The sequence below is a fragment of the Chelonoidis abingdonii genome, chromosome 1, assembly GCF_003597395.2.
Source record: "Chelonoidis abingdonii isolate Lonesome George chromosome 1, CheloAbing_2.0, whole genome shotgun sequence".
NCBI classification, from domain to species: Eukaryota; Metazoa; Chordata; order Testudines; family Testudinidae; genus Chelonoidis; species Chelonoidis abingdonii.
In genome coordinates, this window is record NC_133769.1 from 59,265,526 (window position 1) to 59,285,830 (window position 20,305).

The 20,305-nt window shown below is 41.4% G+C and overlaps 1 protein-coding gene across 1 annotated transcript in view; it reads right to left on the reverse strand.

Annotated features, from left to right (window-relative positions):
* Positions 1 to 19,246, reverse strand: part of TWF1 (twinfilin actin binding protein 1) — a 31,147-nt gene extending 11,901 nt beyond the window's left edge. The window contains exons 1-4 of the mRNA XM_032804460.2: positions 19,134 to 19,246; positions 13,694 to 13,771; positions 8,327 to 8,505; positions 6,939 to 7,034 (exon numbers count right to left, since the gene is read on the reverse strand). Coding sequence (XP_032660351.2) covers positions 6,939 to 7,022 — 84 coding nt within the window. The 5' untranslated portion in view covers positions 7,023 to 7,034; positions 8,327 to 8,505; positions 13,694 to 13,771; positions 19,134 to 19,246. The remainder of the gene's footprint in view (positions 1 to 6,938; positions 7,035 to 8,326; positions 8,506 to 13,693; positions 13,772 to 19,133) is intronic.
* Between the last annotated feature and the right edge of the window lie 1,059 nt (positions 19,247 to 20,305).

Consider the following 20,305-nt stretch of genomic DNA (forward strand, 5'->3'; position numbering starts at 1 on the left):
GAAGTGCCTACACCCACCATCCCGCCCCAGGGGTGAAGCCCTGAGCTCCACACCCCCAGTCTGGTAGGAGGAGAATCGGGGGGGGGGGGGCCCTCCATGAGCCACACTTTAACTGTAAAAGAGCCATGTGCAGCTCATGAGCCATGGTTTGGCCACCTCTGCAATACTGTCTCATTGTTTTCTTGTACTGCTCCATCTGTCTGTATTCATCTGTTGTCTCTCGTCTTATAATTAGATTGTCAGCTCTCTGAGGAAGGGAGCATCTTCTTGTTCCATACAGCGCCTAGCGCAAGAGGTCCTGATCCATGACTAGGGCTCCTAGGCACTACAGTAATACAATACATCATAATCTTGCCGAGGTCCTGAACTCATGCCCCACCTGGCAGGAAAATACTTGGCAGTTTGTGTTCTCTGTGGTGGCATACAGATCCATGATGAGAGCACGAATGAGAGGTGATGAATTAACCTCTTGTTTTTTCACATAATGTGATGGATTAATACAGACTTGTGCAGACATTACACTAAAATGACAAACTCAGTTTTGTTTTGTGAATGCTATTTTGAGTGTAAAACTGTTCTTTACCTTCACCTTGGCTCTGCAGTCTCAGTCTTAAACTGAAAACCCCAGGTATCAGAAGAAATTCCTGCACCTAGCAGAGGGCTAGTAATGAAAACTGAGCAAGAGTGGTTAACCTGGATGATCTTCCATTCAAATGAAAGCACCTTAAAACTATGAGCTGTCTACTGCCCAGAAGAACCACGGCTCCCACGAGGGCTTGTAACCAAGCAGTGGATCCCCTGTCAAGGCACTTGAAGTCACTCTGGAGAGTCATCTGACTAAATCCTTATAAAAGGAGGCTCTCTCTCTGGCCATTTTACAAAGAAAAACCATAAACAGAAACAGGAAGCAAAGCTGTGCAGCAAGACAAGGAGACTAGGAGGGCCATGGGACCCTGAAAGGAAGGATCAAAACCCAAAAGGCTCTCGAAATGGTGACAAAACTGAGGAAGATTTGTGTGCAGGTTTTTGTTATTTTTCTACAGCTCCTGTGCTTTGTCTGTGAGTAAAGCATAACTGGTTTAGAAATTCCTGTGGAAAATGTGTGTTACTTACTTTGACTGACACGTAGTCCCCAAAAGGGGAAACAATAATCCAGGGGGTCCATAGCTTCAGTGGGACTCTTGGAGCATATAAGAGCTGCTGGGGAGACTTTGGGACTGCTGGCATAGTTTCAGGGCCTAGGTAGTTGGACTGCAGTGTCCTCTCTCTCAGGAAGCAGTGTCAGATAGAGAGGACCTGCACCCAGAAGTGCAGAGCCCAATCAGGTGCTTGGACTCTGCTCAGAGCCCAATCAGGTGCTTGGACTCTGCTCAGAGCCCAGCCAACCTAAGAGCAGGTGAGATCAAATGTTTGGGTCCAGTACAGCAACCTGGTGAGTGGTCACCATGAGAAGCTTCATCCAGGGTTATAACAATTGCAGATGTGTTTCCGTGAGTATCTGTATGGCGGGACTCTTCAAAGCCAGAAGAAAGGTTCTGCAGGTTAATCTGACTGCCCAGCATTCTAAGACATATATGTGTAGTTTCACCTTCTTTGTATCTGAAGTTGATCCAGGTAGGCATCCAAGTCTGTTCCCGAAGCATCAGTATCTTTGTGGCTGGAGAGGTGGAGAAGGGTACAATTTTACAGATATTCTGAGAACATGTCCACCAATCTGATAGGATGTGAGCTGGAACTACAATATGCATGTCCACCTAATGTCTCATGGGGTGATAAACCAACCTTAGCTAGCCCTGTAACAGTTGTAGGTGAAGTCTGGATAGCAGCGTCATGTAAGTGCAAATTGACATGATCTAAGAGTTTGAGACTGATCCTCACTGTGGTTGATGGACCTGATGCTGGGGATTACTGTTTTGATAGACTGAAATCTTTCATTTGGGATGGTACATCCTTGATGATTTGAAGTCTACTAGAGCTCCTATAAACTCTACATAACTGCAATGGGCTGAGAGATGATTTATTGCAATTTATAATATGGCCTAATACTTTTAATTAAGGACAGAATTTAGGGCTATGGAGACTTCCTAATGGGATCTGTCTTTGATCAGGTAATCATCTAGATATGGGTAAATGTGAACACTCTGTCTCCTCAGATGTGCCACTACCACTGCAAGACACTTTGTGAATTCTCTCAATGCTGTGGAGAGACAGGACCTTGCATTGATAGCACCTGGAATCTACTGTCAATCACAGATACTTCCTGTGGGTCAGATGGATCTCAATATGGAAGTGTGTGTCTTGGAGTTAAAGAGCCACAAACTGGTCATGAGCTTGAAAAGAGAGATGATGGAGGCGAATGTTACCATCCTGAATCTGAGACTATGTAGATATTTGTTGAGTCTTCTCCAGTCACGGATAGGATGAAGAACACCCTCCCCACCAAATAAAGAAATACCAGAAGTAAAAACCTTTCCCTTGAATTCTAGAGATACCTCACCTAGACGATGAACGGAAGCTACTTCCTTCAGTTGTTTTTTTGAGAGAAGAGTCCCTGAAAAGGGATGGAGAAGGGGGATTGAGGCAGAGACTGGAACTGAATGGAGAACCTGCAGAAGATGATTTCTAATACCTATTTGTTGGTAGTTAAGGATAAGAAAAACAGCATCCCAAGGGAGGGCTTGGAGAGGCAGGCTGTGTCCTGGCTGGATTGTGACACTTGATCTTGCACCTCAAACCTACTGCCTAGATAACTGTGCATGAAGCTGGTGGTTACAGATGACCATGGTCTCTGTCATGAAAACCCAGGCTTCTTTCTAGTGGGATAATCATAGAATATTAGGTTGGAAGGGACCTCAGGAGGTCATCAAGTCCATCCCTGCTCAAGCAGGACCAATCCCCGCTAAATCATCCCAGCCAGGGTTTGGTCTAAGCCTGATATTAAAAACCTAATAAAGGAAGGAGATTCCACCATCTCCACAGGTAACCCATTCCAGTGCTTCACCACCCTTCTAGGGAAAGTTTTTCCTAATATCCAACCTAAACCTCCCCCATTGCAACTTGAGACCATTACTTCTTGTTCTGTCATCTGCTACAACTAAGAACAGTCTAGATTGATCCTCTTTGGAACCCCCTTTCAGGTAGCTGAAAGCAGCTATTAAATCCCCCCTCATTCTTCTCTTCTGCAGACTAAATAATCCCAGGTCCCTCAGCCTCTCCTCATAAACCATATTCTCCAGCCCTCTCAATCAGTAGGCTGTTGTTCAGAATAACTGGGTGTTCTCTACCTAGTCTGGCTTTGGAATCTGAAGGGCTTCTGCAATGAGGCAGGGGTGTAGACAGTGATCATAAAGTGGCCATGGAATACTTCAGCAAATAAAAATCATCATCTGTGTGGGTGATGAATATGTCTATGCTCTCAAAGGGTAGGTCCTCAATGGTATTCTGCACCTCTTTTTGGATATCTGATGCTGGTAGCCAAGATGTTCTCCTCATTGTGACTGCAATGGCCATGGATTGAGCGGCCATATCCAAAGTATCCATGGCTGCTTGCAGAGATGTTTTTGCTACTAGCAGACCCTCAATTACAGATTTTAATTCCTCTCTGGTATCTTGAGGAAGATGCTTTGTCCCGGGTTAAAAATAAAAAAATCATATTTAGCAAACAGTGCTTGCCATTTGTTATTTGTGATTAGAGAAAGACAGAGGAACAACTCCTTTCTCCCAGAGAGCTCTAGCTTCTTAAGATCTTTTTATCTGGGAGTAGCCTTCAATGGGCCAGGCTGTTGGACTCTCTTAGACTGCTGTGTACTCGGTACAGAGGATGAGATGATGGTGCTGGAGAACTAGTGACTTCTGACAAGTCTGCCGGAACTATTAGGGCTTTGATTGTCAGCGTTGGTACTCAGGGATTTGGTGCAGACACATTGGTACCAGATGTAAGTACTGGGGTTGTTTTGGTGTTACTAGGTACAAAGTAGGAAGTTGATCCTTTGTCACTTGCCTCTGTATTACAAGAGGGTTCTGCACTCAACTTCTGTCGGTAGATTGAAGGCAAATAGTAGTTCTTATGCTCTCAGCTACAGGAGGTAGACTGGTGATGGGAACCATGTTTGGTCCAGTATCCTACTCTACCTTTCCTTGGAATCTAAACAGGAAAAGGGGGAGAATATACTAAGGAGTAGCACGTGGATGGACACAGCCTGGTTTTGTCTTTATGCCACTGACGATAAGAGGAAAGTAAGAGATAGTTACAACTGATATGCCCTTTGTGTCCTTACGTTGGAGAGGGCAGCAAGACATGCACAGCCTAGGTGAAACTCAACAAACACTGCTGTTCAAACCTTCCAGTGTCATGCATATGAGGTGTATGCACAGCCAGAGCAGGATCCACACCAGCAAACACTCCAAGAAGCTGGGATTTTTACACAAATATAAATCAGACGTGAAACCCAACTAAGAACTTTAAACACACATTAGAACCTTACAGAATAAATATGTTTCAGGATAAAAAGCTAGAGAAGTGAGGATGAGATTATAAGGGATGCAAATCAAAGAGGGAAGGATAAATAGAAGGTTAAAAATGAAAAAAAACAGGGAAGTGGAGAGAAAAATCAATGGGGATGATGGGAAAGAAGGAAAGGGTGTGACAAAGACAATAGATTAAAAAAAATGCATTTAGAGAGAGGAGAATGAAAGTAAGATTGCAGAACATAGTAAGCTATAAAGGCATATGCAAATAGAGAAGGAAATGTAATGCTAATATATAACAATAAAATAAATATGATCATCTCTCTCGCTCTTCTACCCCCTTTCCCACCCCGTTCTACCTGAAAGAGAGCAGAGAGATTTCTATGCCACCAATGAATTCATTCACTCCTGGATTCTGCTCTAAACTTCTTCCAGGGATCACATTTTTGCCTGGGTTCAAAGAAACCCTTATGAAAAGTGGGCTAGTTGTTGTTTTGTTCTTGTTTTGCCTCTGAAATGAGCCAAATTCCCCCAAACCAGAAGGTATAAAAAAAGGGTTCTGTTGGAGCATACGCCAAACTTTCTACAAAGGAATGTTATCGACTTTATAACATTTCTTCTCTGAAGATATCTTGCAAAATTCTTAGTCCCAGGCGTAGCTCAGTAGAGAGCCCAGCAGAACTCTCCTAGCTCTCAAGGTTTTGGTTTTTTACCCTTACAGGCAAGAGATAACAAAGTAGGGTGTAAGTGAGAGTCCCCTCAACTGGCTGTCATGCACCAACTCCTACTGAGTATTAAGTATGCTTACACCCCACCTCAGTTCCATTTATTGCATGGGAGATGAAGCACCCAGAAAGAAAAAGCCAGTTCAGGAGGATCAATAGGGGAAAAATAATAAAAGATGTCTCAGAAAAATTAAAGGTGCACAAAGGGGGACACCTCTAAATAGTAACCTCCAAACTCTAAGGGGTAAGTGGATTTGTGAGTGAGAATCCTGCAAGAAGATCTCTTCAGAGAAGTAGAATTATAAGGCAAAATGATTTTCCTTTCGCTAAAGATATCATCTGTGCAGGAAGAGCACTCCAACTGCAATACGAGCTGCTACATCTGCCGACACAGGGCAAAAGGAAAGCCTTGAAAAGCTTAGGGCTTTGTGGCAGCCTGACAGACGATCAGAATTCACTGGGCCCAATTGTAGAAGATTTACTGATACTTGGATACCACTCTCCACTCTAGTACATAAATGCAGGAGTGGAAAATCTGGAGACCTTGATATGGAGAGGCCTGGAATCGAGAGCTTTCACAAAGGCATACCAGAGAGCTCCTACTTATATATCCAGGTACATGATTCCCATCACTGCTGTATCTGAGTGCTTCATGTGAATTTAAAAAAAACAAAACAACTCTCTCTTTTCCTTTCTTGCTACCAAAATGAAAGCTGAGACTCTGGAGAACAATCCTTGGGCAAGACATAATTTAAAATGGGAAGATCCTCCAACTGTTCCTAGAGGTGACTGTTTACCCTTTACAGTAATTAAGCACAAGAAACACACAGCCTCAAAACAAACAGTTTGGAAAAGGAATTTAAAATAAAGTGACACTTAAAACAGAAATGCTATTCTGTACACATTTTATACTGCTACCCTCTTTCTAAAAAAAAGGAAAAAAGATTTATATTTAAATTACTGTAGTAAGAAGAGAGCCTGAAATATAAGGCCTTGTTTTAGAAGCCTGGGCTAAAGTAGTGGTCAAAAAACTTTGCTGATATAAAGCAAAGTCAGATTGTGAGCAAGAGGCAGGCCCTGCTCACAGTATTTGGCAAACATAGGGCTGATATTAAAAAAAACACACATTCCTAAGAGATGTGAGGCACAAAGCACTCAAGGAAGCACATTCCAGAAGGGTGGTACCAGAACACTTTGATACCGGTACATTCCCCAAAGATAACATGAACACACTGACCCATATTAAGGATAAGGTCAGGATGTCAGCATGATGAATAGAGATGTTTTGACTGAACCTACAGGTACAAGGCAATGGGTGGGGCCCTGATACGTCAGAGGGTGATACACAACTTGTATAAAGATGTATCTCAGAGGGACTGTTTTTGTCCAGCAGGCGGGACAGTGGAAAGTCCCACCACTGATTGAGCTGTGTCCATTGTCATGAGCATACACGTCTTAGTATCCTTGTAGAGTCTGCCAGGTGCTATTACCGTGCTTCGTCGACAATAAACCTGGTCAGGAGCCTTTGCTACTAAAACAAGTCTTGTGGTCTTATTGAACAGTTCACTCGAGATCTGCTGTGCCAGCTATCTGCGCAGAGCTGGGACAACACACACAGAGAACACATGCATGCAGCTGAACATCTGGCCACAATTATTATTTAAAATGTTTTACTATGCAACTTAGCCCATAGAAGAATTTCATTATTCCTGAAAAACAGCATATATGCCGACATTAAAAATATACCTTTGTTGTTCCAAATACTTCATCTTTAATGTGACCACCTCCAAATTCTTTCTTCAGAGTTGCCCGTGTTGCTGCATACAACATTTTTTGACGAACCTGTTATGTTGCAAAAGGATTGCTTTTGATTTTTTAATGTACATGGAAGCTAGTGCATTTGGATGCTAAATTATTGGACTTCTGAAATATTTCATTAAGCAAAATAAAAAAGTTACAAGAAGAATAAGTTACAATTTAAAGCTATAATTAATAATAGGAATACACTCAGTACAATGAGCTTTGGAGTGTGATAATTTGACATGCTATTAAGCAGTTGAAGGGTATGATGAGAGATGTTTTACAACAACCCAATCAAAGTAATTTTAAATTGCAACTGTTACGGTAATTTTTGGAGTATAGGGGACATTTGCAAAAGTTACAAATAACATAGTAACAGCTTTCAAAAAAAATCTGTTCTAGATTCTGTTGTTGCTGGTCTGAATATTGATACAAGCAACTGGATTAAAAAAAAAGGAAAGGAGAGAGACAACAGCCTACCAACATCCTATTAGCCTGTTTGGTTCAATAATGGATCTGAATAACTATCGCAACCACAGAAGGAATAAAAAATAAATACTGAAGTGGAATGTCCAAGTTAAGATGTACTTAAGAAAAAATTCATTAAAAAAATTGACAGGAGCCTGTAAAAGCAGCACTAAGCATAGTCACCTGCCTCACAAACAGAAATAACTCCATAAATCAGCCCTGTTAATCCAATTTTCCATCTTAATTAGGATGGAGTTTAAATAGATTTAACGGATAATGACTTTTTGAGGAAGACACATCTGTATCACAGAAAATATTCAAGTTCTTGTTTATTTTATGGCTGAATGCTTCTAAAAAGATGGTGTTTCCTTTCGTGAATTTAATTAATGAAACAAAAAACGTACACTCTTCAGCTAAATAAATCTAATATTTGATAAAACCTTTTATTTCAATACATAATTAGGTAGGCTGTAATCTTTACCATTCTGGAGTTCCTCAGTTACCCAATTTTCTCTTGTCACCTTTTCTTTTCCGCAACCCAATCCTGAAACAGGCCAACAAGTCTACCTATTTATTCACTGTATTTGTAGAGCAGAAGTCCCCAGGAAATATTTTCTTGCTAAAAACAGCTGGACTCAATATGGAGCCAACAAATACAATTCCTAAATCAGCATGAAATAAATTTCAAGATGCTTGCCCACTTCCTTTCAGAGCTAAGCAGGCCACCTCCAAAACACTGCCAGCTCCTGCTCTCCTGGGATTTAGACCAGATGGCCAAAATACTGCAGATAGTCTGGAAATCTGTAACTCCTTCAGACTTTTGGACAATGTGTTTTTAACAACACAAAGACATTAATATTACTTACATGAGAGTGATCTGGTGACCATGCAATGAAGATCCACTCATATCCTTGAGCATTCTGAGAATCTAATCTGTACAATAAATAACATGGTTGCTTGTCTTCAAGAAGGGGAAGAACAAAGGAATCATAATCCTTTTCCCATGATTCATCAGGCTGCCTAGAGGATCCCACTACAAGCTGTTCTATAAACAAAAAGAAACATTGCGGGTCAGTGAAGTGGTTTGAAACATTAAGCTTTTGCAATTAAAGATACTTACGGCTTAATCCTGAAAAGTTCTGCCCATGAGAATGGAAAACAATGGCACTTCATGCAGCAATAGGTACACACATGTATAACTGTTTCCATGATCAAGCCCTACATTATTTCAACTCTTAAATACTAAAACATAAGAAAATATCCACTGGTTGGTCTGATTTCATTGCTGGCCTGCACACCTGTTCAGAGCAAGGACTTGCAAGTAGATGTGGAAGGGATTTTCACTTAAAATAAATCCATTTTGGAGAGAGAGAGTAACATATGTATGTAATGCTATGTAAGTAATAACAACAGATAGAAAAAGAGCACTATATAAGACTCAAATTCATGGAAAGCCAAGACAATATTATTATTTATTGTGCCTAAAGGCCTCATCTGAGATCAGAGTTGCAATAGACCTGTACATACATGCACAGAGTACGCCTACACTGGAATAAAAGACCCAGCACATAGTTGTGAATGGCCTGGGTCAGCTGATTTGGCTCGCAGGGCATAGACTGCAAGGCTAAAAATTGCAGTGTAGAAATTCAGGCTTGGGGCTGGAGTCTGGGCTCCTTCCTCCTCAGAGTCCCAGAGCTTGGGCTCCAGCCCAAGCCTCCACATTGCAATTTTTAGTCCCACAGCCTGAACCCCACGAGCCCAAATCAACTGACCCAGGCAAGCAATGGGTGTTTAATTGCTGTGAGAGACAGTGGCTGCACCCAAAGAGCTTATAATCTAAATAGACAAGATAGGTGAAGGATGAAAGAGCAAACAAGCATAGAAGTGACTTGCCCAAGCCAGGTCAATAGCAGAACTGGGATAACAACCTATGTCTCCTGACTCCCAAGTCCAGTACTGTAACCACTAGACCATCTTTCAAAGACTGTAACTTTCACTCCCCTGTCCTCTCAACAGATCTGATTGCTCCATGATCATATGCAGAATTTTGTTTTAACTAGAGCCCTAATTATGGGTGGGGAGGAAGGCAAACAAGACTCCTTTCCATGGCCTGTCTGCCCAAGAAGAACGACTGCAAAAAGGCAGGCGGAGGGGTCCAGTCTGGAAAGGAATATAACTGGAACTCTGAACCACAGAAACTTTGCAAACTGCCTGCAACAATATCTAGGGTGAGAAATACTATTTGTAACCAATTTCTTTAGTAAAACTAGCTTAGTTTGCATGTTTGATTTCCTTTGCTTAGTAATCTGCTTTGTTCTGTTTGTTATCCCTTTTACCACTTAAAATCTGCCTTTTATAGTTAATAAAATTTGTTTTGTTTATTATTAAACCCAGCTTCTGTAATTTCTAACTGTGGGGGCAAGAAGTATGTACACCTCTCTCCACACTGAAGGAAGGGGCGAATTTCATAATCTCTCTTTGGGTGTGCACTCCAAGGGACGTGGACATCTGAGTGCTGGAGCAAGTCCCTTAAGTTGAGTCTTCCCAGAGCTCATCTGCAGAAGAGTGTGGACCTGCCTGTGTGTGTGCCAGATGGAAGAGCTTATCCCATATCCCTGTTGGAACTTTCTGCACATCTTAGTCACTATGACTAATATAGGGTTTATTCTGGACCATGTTGATATCACTCCATCAAGTCAAGAAAAGAGGTGTCTGTGACCCTTAGGGCATCCCAGTGTCAGAAGACAAGAGGCTCCCTGGACTCTAGCAGTGGCCTAATCAGCTCAGTGCGCACCAACTCGCTACTGTTATAAGGGCTGTCAAATAATTTAAATAAAATTACAATTAATTGCACTGCTAAACAATAATAGAATACCACTTATTTAAATATTTTTGGATATTTTCTACATTTTCAAATATATTGATTTCAATCACCACAAAATACAAAGTGTACAGTGCTCACTTTATATTATTTTTGATTAAAAATATTTGCACTATAAAAAACAAATAGTATTTTTCAATTAACCTAATACAAGTACTGCAGTGCAATCTCTTTATTATGAAAGTTCAACATGCAAATGTAGAATTATGTACAAAAAAATAACTGCACTCAGAAATAAAGAAAATGTAAAACTTTAGAGCCTGCAACTCCACTCAGTCCTATTTCTTGTTCAGACAATTGCTAAAACAAGTTTGTATACATTTGCAGGAGATAATGCTGCCCTCTTCTTGTTTACGTCACCTGAAAGTAAGAATAGGCATTTCCATAGCACTGCTGTAGCCAGCGTCACAAGATATTTACGTGCCAGATGCATTAGTCATATTTCCCTCCATGCTTCAACCACCATTCCAGAGTACATACATTCATGCCGATGACTGGTTCTGGTCGACAATGATCCAAAGCAGTGCAGACCGACACACATTCATTCTCGTTATCTGAGTCAGATGTCATGAGCAGAAGACTGATTTTCTCTTTTGGTGGTTTAGTTTGTGTAGTTTCCGCATCTGAGTGTTGCTCTTCTAACTCTTCTGAAAGCATGTTCCACATGTTCTCCGTCTCAGATTTTGGAAGGCACTTCAGATTCTTAAACCTTGGGTCGAGTGCTGTAGCTATCTTCAGAAAGCTCACATCAGTACCTTCTTTGTATTCTGTCAAATCTGCAGTGAAAGTGTTCTTAAAATGAACAACATGTGCTGAGGATCATCTGAGACTGCTATAACATCAAAATATGGCAGAATGCGGGTAAAACAGAGCAGGAGACATGCAATTCTCCCCGGAGTTCAGACACGAATTTAATTAATGCTTTTTTTAAAAGAAACAAAAAAAACCGAGCATCATCAATAATAGAAGCATGTCGTCTGGTGGCCAAAGCATGAAGGGAATACGAACGTTTAGCATATCTGGCATGTAAATACTTTGCAATGCCAGCTACAAAAGTGCCATGCAAATGCTTGTTCTCACTTTCAAGTGACATTGTAAATAAGAAGTGTCAGCATTATCTCCCATAAATGTAAGCAAACTTGTTTATCTTAGCAATTGGCTGAACAAGAAAAGACTGAATGGACTTGTAGGCTCTAAAGTTTTACAATTGTTTTGTTTTTGAGTGCAGTTATGTAACAAAAAAAAAAATCTACATTTGTAAGTTGCACTTTCATGATAAAAAGATTGCACTACAATATTTCTACAAGGTGAAATTAAAAATACTATTTTTTGTTTATCATTTTTACAGTGCAAATATTTGTAATGAAAAATAGTAATATAAAGTGAGCACTGTACAGTTTATATTCTGTGTTGTAATTGATATCAATATATTTGAAAATGTAGAAAATATCTAAAAACACTTAAAAGTTCAGTTGATATTCTATTCTTTAACAGTGCGATTAATCACGATTAATAATTTTTAACGCAATTAATTTTTTTGAGTTAATCACGTGAGTTAACTGCGATTGACAGCTCTAGTTATAGTCTGTATCTGTACAAGGTGTCATGTAATACGTCACTGAAAAACTAATAGCTCACTGATCAATAACATTCTTGCGTGATGTATGTACCATCAAACAACAAAGAACTATGCAGATGTGCTGGAATTATGATGAAATGTGTTTAAACCAGGCATATCGGGGGAATAAATAAATAGGCTTTCTTCAGAGAAAGGACTGTAGTTCTGTCTGACTGAATATATCTCCCATGTAAATTGAGCAAGATGTGACCAAGGACAAAGAAAAGCACACGAACCATTTGGAGAGCAAGTAGGGAAAAAGTGATCACTTATTCTCAGTGGAGGATGGAGACTGCACCACCAGGAAGTCTTCCTACTTCTTGAAACAGGGTCAATGAACTTTGAGAAATATACTTTTCAAAGGTTTACTGGACTATAAAGAGAGGGGCTGAGAACCCCTAAGTTATCCTTCCTTCACTTGAAGAAACAGGGAAAACCAGCACCTTGGACTAGCTGTTAGTCAGGATCCCCATATCCATTGCTGGAAAAGGAAGAGTGGTGAGGAACTACGTACCTATACTACAGTGTCTCTCAGTTCTGGGTGTCCTGAACAGCATGTTACAGTATCATATTGGTTTTAGTTTCCATTTTCTGTGTCTACACGCTGAGTATTAAATTCACAACGGAAGACACTCCCCCCTTATTGCATCGATGCTTTATTGAAAAGTGAGGTGAGATGGAACGTAAAATTTACACACACAACACCAGGTGTTGTACCTTGCTGATGTCAATGAAATTCAATAGACATACAGTGTGTCAATATTTGCTAACCTAATCTGTAAAAACCTCATCACATTCCCCCCACCTACACTAGACTGTCTACTGTTGCTTATTCCAGTGGTGTGCTGCTGGAGCACGGGTATTTCAATGGCGGGAAATTTTCCCAAAAAAGATAAGTGCAGAGAAGGTCAGAGTGGACTCATTTATATTACAATACCAAAAATGCTTCTCCAACTTACTGCTGTTTCAGAGCAGTGCTGAATCCTGGGCTCCAGGAACAAACCAAAAGGTCTGGTTGTGCTTATCTATGCACTAAGTTATACAAAGTTTCAAACAGTTTGATTCAACTGTTGATTTAAATAGAACAAGCTTTGTTTAAAAAGCTAATGGCTACAAGTTAATTTAAAAAAAATATAGAAAGCTGGTGAATGCCATATTTTGACTATATGTTTTCAGCTTTGCACATTTGGCACAAAAATTCAAAGATAAATTTCATGTATTGCACCAAATTATTTTCAATAAAAATTATCTAGTTATTTGTGCATGAGAACTAAGGAATAGTTATACCTCTTGCAAGACTGGGGATGCAGACTACATTACTTTTAGTTGTAGGAATATTTAAAACTCATCCAAGGGGTTTGCTGCAGTGTTAAAATTGTGAGTAGGAAAAAACAAAAAGAATCTACACAAGTGTTCCTACCACTCTCTACCCACTCTCCTTTTTTAACTGTTTTCATAAGTTATTTCAATCCTTTGAGATTTCTGACCAGCCACACAACACTACTTACTCTGACATGAAATGACAATTTTTTTTTCCAATATGAAGCAAAAGATGAAAATACTGGAAAGCACTGAAGCGTCACTGAAATTCAATCTCATCTTCATATATGGAAGACCCTAGCAATGATCACGTAAGTGTGTTCTTCACTTGCAAGTCACTAAAACATAACTAGTAAAATACTAAAAAGGAATGAGACATAACAGAAATAAAATATATATTAAAATATAACTAACCATTTTCAATAACTATTTTTAAAATCCTGTATTGTCCATATCTTGCTCTGGCAAAGGTATCTTTAACATCTCCGCAAGCTGGAAAAGAAAAAAATATTAGTAATTGAATTAATGCATTTCACCTGTTTAAGATGTGTATGTTTAAAGTACACTTGCTCATGTGATCGTAAAAAGAAGCTAGTACTAAACCATTCAGCTGCACCTTTACCAGAAGTCAGACTGAAAACAAATAGTTGGGTATTTTTCCCCAAGTTCCACTCACAACTCCTGCTCCACTCACATTGTCTTATGAAGGTCTGAACATCAGGTTGCCAGTTTTGGTTGGACGTATTCCTGTAGGTTTCATCACATGACAAACTTTAATTAAAGATTAATTTTAATTCTTTAATCTTTAATCCAATCCTGGAGGTTTGGCAACCCTATCTGAACAATCTCTATTTCTTGTATACCTTACTCAGCAATAAAACAGTTAACAACGCTGACATTTATGTCATCATTCTTAGGTTTCAGTTAATACTCCATGGAGATTGATTGTGTTATATCTCTTAAAGCAATAGCTTCAGGATTCCTGCGGGCTCAAGTATATAATTTTCAAATTTATGAACTGCCTACTAGCTAAATACAGAACAAGAATAATGTGTAAAAGAGAAACCCCAAAAACATACAGGTGGATATTTTTAGCATTTGGATGTTGGCCTTTCCTAGGGGCCCCTTAGTACCACTGACGACGCTTCCCTTCCATCTTTCATATCTACCTCACAGTAGTATGTGTCTGATAACAATTTTCAGTCCCTCGCTTGTCATAATAGGACAAGTTTAGAATGAAGCATCTGGCTTAACCTCTAATTTCCTTTGTAGCGCTTGTTTGTTGCATCTTTTTACAGACTCAAATATACTTTCCAAAGTCACATTTTAATCATTTTTGTAAATGAATTAATTTATAAATGATTGATTAGATCATCCAGGATGTTTGGTGTATCTCTGTATTACAAAGATCTGAGGTTGAACAGGGGCCGCTTCATTCCCCTGGAGGGCTTTTCCCATCTGCTCTACCATCTAAGTCTGCATTTTGAAAAAAAGTTGAGGGGGGAGATTTTTTGAGTTACTAATTGCAGTTAGACTTTCAACTCACATTGAAAGTCACTGCAAGTTAGATGTCTGAAAATCTCTCTCAAAGTCTCTAGCCCTAACGGTTGTGAAAACAACTTTCAAAATGCAAATTGCACGTAAATCAATGAAGCATTGCCCCCTCCTAACTGCTGAAAGTGAGAAGCAACTTTTTGGTTTCTTTCATCCTTCCTTGCAAAGCACAGCCTGCAGGCCACTGGGAAGGAAATAGGAGAAGGTCTGTTACGTCACTTCTCCCACAGAGAAATTCAAATTACCTTTGTTTATACCTGTAGTATCAAAAAACTACTGTAACAAAGTCTGCAACAGTAGAAGGCGCACTAACTGGATGCTTGTGTTTTCATTTTCACAATGGAAGTGATTAATATGCAGGCGTTAAATAGTCGAATCTACCCATCAAGATAAACAGTGGGATTTCACCACTTCTAGTGCTATTATTTTTCTATTGCCCTAGCCACACTACTAAACTATACCAGGAAAGTAGTTAAACATGTTTTAAAATCGTTCACATCTATGTGAAGGAAAGATAGCAAATTCATTTATATAAACATGTTGAAGAATTGTGTTTGAACCCTTAGAGGATTATTCTCATACTAGGAAGAGAGCCTGAGACATAAGCCCTTGAATCAGAGACCTGGTATGAGGCAGGACCTGCTCACAGAATCTAGCAAGAATAGAGCTGATATTGCAGAAATACACATTCCTAAGAAGTGCTAGTCACAGAGTACTCACACAAACACATCCCAATATCAAGTGGTACCAGAACATCTCGATAACAAGGATGGTACAAAAACATTCCCCAAGAATAACAGGAACACACTGACCCCTCCTAAAAGATATGGTCAGGATGACAGTACGTAATAGAGATGTTTTGATCAAACCAATATGTACAACGTGATAGGTGATAACTAGCTACGCCAGGAGGCAGTAACTAACTATGTTAGAAGACGTACTAATTTGTTTGTATCGGGGTATAAAGATGGATCTCAGAGGGGTATCTTTGTCTGGCCAGATACCTATCCAACACACAACTAATTAGACTAATTCACCTACACACACACAGGACCAATGTCAGCTCTATATGTAGGTAATATGCTACCAAGTTTTCCTTATCCTTTCCCTTTGCCAGAAATTCTCTCTCACTCCCCCAAATCCCCCCTCTCTCCCCTAGAATGATATATTCCCCCATCTTCCAGAGAATTGTTTGTCCCCTTTCCTCAAAGGTGTCTTCTGTTCCTTCTTTTCCAGGATTAAACTTATGCACCAAAACGAGAGCAAAACGTGTAACCAGTTTTGTTCTGGCATCTATATAGACCATTTTCTTAAAGTTTCCCACTACCGCACTACCATCAGTGCAGCTGTACCAACTGCAGTAACAATAGGAGACAAGCCCCAATGTTCAGCAGCATTTTTGCCACCAGGTCATTTATACTTTTTCTAATTAGGGTTAATAGATTTTTAAGACCCAAAAGGACTATTATATGATCATCTAGTCTGATCTCCTGTGTAACACTGGCCCACAGAATTTCAACCAGTGTTTCCTGCAGCTAGTCTAGCAACTTATGGTTTAACTGGAGTATATATTTCATAAATATGACAGTGGTAAAAACACTAGTGTCTTGTTTACACTTGGAGCTCCCACAAGTGGAATTACATCAGGGGCAATGCAATAGCTTGGTGAAGAGAGAATCTCTGTATTCACAGAAATTCCCCATGCCATGCCGCAGCAGGAGTTTAGAATGTAAATAATCAGCCTTCACAAAATTATCCCAGATAGGAATTTTAAAAAATATAGAATATGGAAATTTAAGATACTGGGGGAAGAAGCATGTGTATGTGTGTTAAACACTTCAAAATCATCAAAAGTGCACATGCACAACCTACTGTAGATGTGAAAATACCTTGACTTGTGAGAGTTCACTTTGAAAATCTAGCATAGTAATTATACCTATAGTGCTATATACTAACATAAATGCAATTGTGCTTATTTTAATGAGAATCATGTAATATATTTAAAACACTTTAGATGGATTTTCCCCATAGGGTATTGCAGGCCAACACAGGTATAATCAGGAATCATGGATATTTGCTATCCTGATTAGAGTCCAAAATTTGGTGTGCTTCAAAATTCAGACTTCTTCTGTCCTTATCTGCTCTCCTCTGGCTGCAGAAACAGAAAAGATATTCTCTTTTACCTTCACCTCATAGCTGCCAAGTACTAGGGGAATGTGGGAGGTGTGTGTTGGGGGGAGTAGGGAGGAAGGATGTTCTCCTACTATACTCCTACCCCAGCCTTCTGCTGTGGGATGTGTTTCTCCACAATTTTAACTCTTCCTCTATGTGTTTACTCCAAGTTCTGTCTCAGCTATTTCTCAAAGAAGCAGTAGAGAAAAACCTGACATGATTCTTGGCATTTTCAGGGCTGCCCAAATGATTCTGAATAGCCGTGGTGAAAAATTAATAGATGTCAACTACAATGCAGCAGCTGCTCGGGACAGCTACTAGAAGCAGCAAAAGCAATGCAGTCAAGAAGTTTGTTCTATATCTGCTCCCATTCTAAAAGTTACCACTGCACCCATAAAGGAAAACTTTCATTTAAAATGAAGCAAGCCGAAATTAATGACTCCCCTCTGTACAGTTGTCAGGAACAGTTCCCAAGCAACATCATACCGCTCAAGTGTCCCTCATTTTGAAGGAAGTCACTCATTCTAATCCCAGTTATCTACTCAATTACCCTCATTTTTACTGTAAAAAATTATTCATCTCCAAAATATGTAAAATAAAGTATAGAAAGGTATTTGAATCCAAAGAAATTAAGTTTTCTGTATGAATGTTTTCTCCTTTGTCCATCACTTCTGGTCTTGGTCATCCAAAGGTTGAGAAGTATGGTTAGCAATATAAAAAATAAGATTTTGTACTGTCCAGATGAAGCTGCAATGCAACAGCCTCAAAAGTTATGATGTCATAATGCCAGGAGACTTTGTCTGATGCAGACCAAAATCTAAAAGATGGCAGCCAGGTTAAAATTGATGTGTGAATCAAAGATGCGAATGTTCCACCAAGACAAAGGAACTAAATAAAAGCAACATCAAAGATAAGTTGGATTTTTTAAGCAAAAAATGAATTCCTCAAAAGCAGAGACATTGAAATACACTGAACATCTCATTAACTCCCATATGGACATGGTAAGTGACTGCAAAAGAGGTTTTAACATAAAGCATCCAATTAACACAATAACAGCCACAAGCCAAATACTCAGATATACTCCAACAGGGAACAAGTCATCGATTTATACTGGGGCACAAGGAAGAAGAAGAGAAGCCAGAACTCCCCAGCTATTCTAAATCATCAGATTACATCTAAAACATTTGATCACTTCCCAGCCATCTCAAACACCTGTCAGGGATAGTCTAGGTTTATTTGGTCCTACTTAAGGCAAGGGGCTAGACTTGATGACTTCTCTGGATGCTTCCAGCCCTGCATTTCTATGCTCCTCCTTCCAGCTATATGGTTTGTACAATTATTCACAAAACATATTGTGCCCATCTGTACTTCACCTTGCCCCACAGTTTTGGGGCCACTGGGTGTCCCACAAACAGACTGCTAATAAATCATAGCTGCATGCAGTCTAGGCAAAGGATAAGAACGAAACCAAGCATCACAGTCGGCCTAGATGGCTTGTTACTAACAAAGACATGGAATGGGGACCTTGTCTTGATTGCTAACCCAGAAGGATAAGGGCAGAAGAAAGAGGCAATTTCAAGGCTTAGGGGAGGGAGAAAAGACCAGGCAGTTCAGCCCCCCAAGAGAGCAGGGGCAGTTTTAAAAGCTCTAGAGTGGATGAGGGAGAAGCCAGCTGGAGGGAAAAAAAAAGGGAGGAAAAGGGAAGGGGTAGTGCAGATGCTGGGAAGGCAGCAAGGGGGCAGTGTAGAAGCCTAGTGGGAAAGGGCACTAGGGAGCCCCAGGGGAGTGCAGAGGCTGGGATGGGGAAAGGGGCACGTGGGAAGCCCCCAATGAATTGCAGAGGCTGCGGGAGAGAAGGGGAAAGCGGCACTAGGGACCCCCAGCGAGGGGGAGCAGAGGCTGGGAAAGGGGCACCGGGAGCCCACGAGTTGCAGAGACTGGGATGGGGAAGGGGGCACTAAGGGAGCCCAAGGGGGTGCAGAGGCTGGGGGAGAGGAAAGGGGCACTAAGGGAGCGCCCAGGGGGTGCAGAGGCTGGGGGGAGGGGAGCGGAGGGGAAAGCGGCAACTGGGGCGGTGCAGAGGCGAAGAGGCTGCGGGGAGGGGACAATGGGAGCCCCGCGCCGGTACCTTGGATGCCGGTTCTGGTGGGACATGCTGCGCTGGAGCCGGGACGCGACGCTAGGGCTCTGTCCCTACACCTCGGTCAGGACCCGGCGGCTTGAGGGGCGGGGGGTCAGGCTGGCCCGGGACACGCACGTGACGCGTCCTCGCCACCAGCGGCCGGGGAGCCCGGCTCCTTCCGGCAGGCCCTGCGGGTGGGAGCCGGCTCCGGGCGTGAGCGGCGCGCGGGCCGGCTGGGGGCACCCGATTCCCGCCCGGGCCTGTCGCGCTGCGCTGAGTTTGTCTCTTTCCAGCCGCGTCTCCACGCGGCCAGACAGCTCCCGACTATCCCCGCCCGCGCCCCCGCTGACCGGCTTCTCCGCCCGCCCTGTGCTGCGCCGGGAGGCCCGAAAGGGCGAGCGCTAGAGAACGGGGCTGGGGGGACAACACGCAATGGTGTCCGGTGCTCGGCAAAGCGGGCGGCCGCGGGAGCATTTCTAGAGCGGGAGATTCGGGGCTAGGGGGAAGCAGCGGCTTGCCTGGGATTGGGGGCCCGCTGCGGGCGGGGGGCTAAGCCCCAGGTCCATAGGTGCAACTATAAAGAGGCCATCAGATCTTTGGGCAGTTTGCTGGCTGTTGCTATGATGATCTCAGTGCATCCGAAGCGAACAATCCCCTAGTGAGGTGCTTCAACCTCTGAACAATAACCCGGTCAAGGCCGCTTACGTGGGGAAAAAAATGACTGCCAAGCTATTTTTAAGGTGATATCACGCGCGCACACAAACCAGTTGGAGGACGCGCCATTAAATAAGCCACACTTAGCTGTTAAAAACTTCGTCTCTGAAATAGCTTGGCTGATGAACTTTAAATTGTGTCTGCTGTTCTTCACTGACAGGAGACCACAGATGAAATTTAAGGTGCAGTACGGACCTTTAATTAGAGATTTAGAGAACGGAATCAAGGTTTTAAAATGGAAAACACTTCTCAACTTTCTAATAAAGAGAGTACTTAAAACTCTGGAATTCTTACTAACTGGAGTAATAGGTCTGTAGAAAATGCTTGGGTGGAGTGGCCTCAAACATGCTACAAAGTTAATTAGTTGCCAAAGTAAGTGATGAAAACAGATAATCTCATGTTTGGGCTGTTTTTAGCAGCAGTATCAGTTACAGGGCAAAGGTTTCTCTAGCCTAGTAGATTTT